General features: G+C 40.3%; 1 protein-coding gene across 1 annotated transcript in view; it reads left to right on the top strand.

The window, feature by feature from the left end:
- The window catches only part of LOC125027260, a 2,193-nt gene extending 268 nt beyond the window's left edge, over window positions 1–1,925 (top strand). Inside the window, exon 2 of the mRNA XM_047616223.1 lies at window positions 1,256–1,925. Within this exon, the coding sequence (XP_047472179.1) occupies window positions 1,256–1,585 (330 nt within the window). The 3' untranslated portion in view covers window positions 1,586–1,925. The remainder of the gene's footprint in view (window positions 1–1,255) is intronic.
- Window positions 1,926–2,172: the final 247 nt, after the last annotated feature.

Raw genomic sequence — 2,172 nt, 5'->3', positions numbered from 1 at the left:
TATCACTGAAATCCACACTGACTTCACACACGCGTAATTTCATGTATACGTAAAATACAAGATATGATTCAATAATGCAACGCAATCTTGTAATGATATAATAGTCTCTCATGTACGATTATGATATTGCCTTACCACAACTTCATGATAATCTACAAGTGCTAATCATAATAATGTTGTATAACATAAGCATAGCTATGATAAAGATCTCCACAGCATAACTTGCACAGCTATTTTAACCGGAATTACGTATATGCTTGTCTGTCTGTGCAATCACCTACATTTTTTTCTCTTTCCTCTTCCTTGCCATCTCTCGTCTATTTGATTCTCCCCTTTTCTCTTCGTTTCTTTCGACTGCGGTTTTCATATTTGGAGGACAGCATTACACCGTTGTGATATTATTTCGGTTTCCTCTGTACATATTTATTTTGCCGGTATTTTGTTCTGAGTAAAATACATTTTTGTAAATATCTATGCACCTCCATTTTTTTTTTTTTTTTTTTTAATAATGATAATTAGACTTATTAAAGCGATATCAGTCAGATAATGTAAAAACGTCCTAAGTGATGATCAATGAAAAGATTATGTCACCTGTAAGGACCTAACACAGCTGTCGGAGCCTTCGTTCAATAAACGATATACTTTTGAATCTAAATACACCAAACGGAGCACGGGTTTACAGTGGTCATTTTCATTTCATAGCTACTGTTGAGTCAAAAATATGATTTACGAAACAGCCAAAATTTTATGAGGCAAACATCTAATCCAAACATCTAACTTTAATAAAATAAATAAACATATAAAGTGTAAGCAATAGTCCTAAACAAGTCGAGCCTTCCAAAGCTGTCGTACTTGCTCCTCTCGAACAATTTGTTGTCCTGGGGAGGCCTTCGCGGTCCTCCACAGTTCATTGCACTTGTCGATGTTGAATTCGAGGATCGACGTCTCCCCCACAAACCGAAACTGATCCATGTTCATTAAAAGTATTCATACTATAGCTTTCTAGTTGCACCTTTTATGGAATATAATTTTTTTGTAGTATAATTCATTATTAAAAAAAAAAAAAAAAAAAAAAAAAGCTAGAGTTAACTTTGTTGTTCAGGCAAAAGCTTCTTTAGCTGTGCTTCTTCACGAAACTTAATACTTTAGCAAGCGAGACGTAGTGTAGCGTTGTCATGTAGATTTAACTTTAATTGTGTTCATGCTAACAGTGAAGACAGGCTCAAAAGTCAGGCTTAAATGTATATTCTTCCAGATGAATTGCGTTCTTCTCCTTCTGGTTGCCGTCGGCCTCTCCTGCGTCATGGTAGCGCACGCCTCGCCCACCATAGGTCTGCTGGCCGGTTTCGGCTCTCTCAGAGCATCCCAATACCAATCCATGCGGCGCTTTCACGGGCCTGGGTATGGGCGATACCACGGCCATGGCTACAAGGCCCCTCGCAGAAGATACCGGCCGCGCTTCGGCCGCTCCGCCGAAGCGCTCTCTGACGAGGAGGAGAGCCTGATCCTATCCACCGTGGTACCTGGATCCCGAAGGCTGCATTCACAAGACGTTGTGCCTCCTGGAGGCGAAGGACGAGTCTGATCGCTCGCAGGACGAGATCTTCGCCAACAAAACTCGTCACCTCACTTCTTACAGCACCTCCCTCGTCCTCGCCACACAAATCGGCCGCCTGCTCTTCGCCAAATGTTCGCTCGACGAGGAATAGCTGTGCGATGTCCTGCATCTGGCGTGGGGCTGCGACTGCGACTCGGACCAGAGACAGGACTCACGTTTACTCTAGGGTGCACGGCGAGGCACGCATTTAGCTTATATTAAGCTGGATATATCATGATGGTGTCTGAATATGGCCTGCTTTTTAAATAGTAAATTGTACGATTTTTTTGTTATATTGTTTCATTCGTGGAATAAATTTGCTATAGAAGACCGTGCTATCAATTTCAACATATTACCACATACGAATGTTGGTTCATCTCAAATATCTGTATCTCTCCTTTTCCTTCAGCTTGTTGAGTTGTTTAGCCTTTATTGTGTTTAAGTATGAGTATTTTTGCACGTATGTATATTTGTTTTTCTTTTATGCATATATATATGTGTGTGTGTGTGTGTGTGTGTGTGTGTGTGTGTGTGTGTGCATACATATATATATATACATTATATATTTAGCTATA

The sequence above is a fragment of the Penaeus chinensis genome, chromosome 7, assembly GCF_019202785.1.
Source record: "Penaeus chinensis breed Huanghai No. 1 chromosome 7, ASM1920278v2, whole genome shotgun sequence".
In the NCBI taxonomy this organism is placed as follows: domain Eukaryota; kingdom Metazoa; phylum Arthropoda; class Malacostraca; order Decapoda; family Penaeidae; genus Penaeus; species Penaeus chinensis.
Note: the sequence above shows the minus strand (reverse complement) of the source record. Positions and strands in the feature narration are given on the sequence as shown.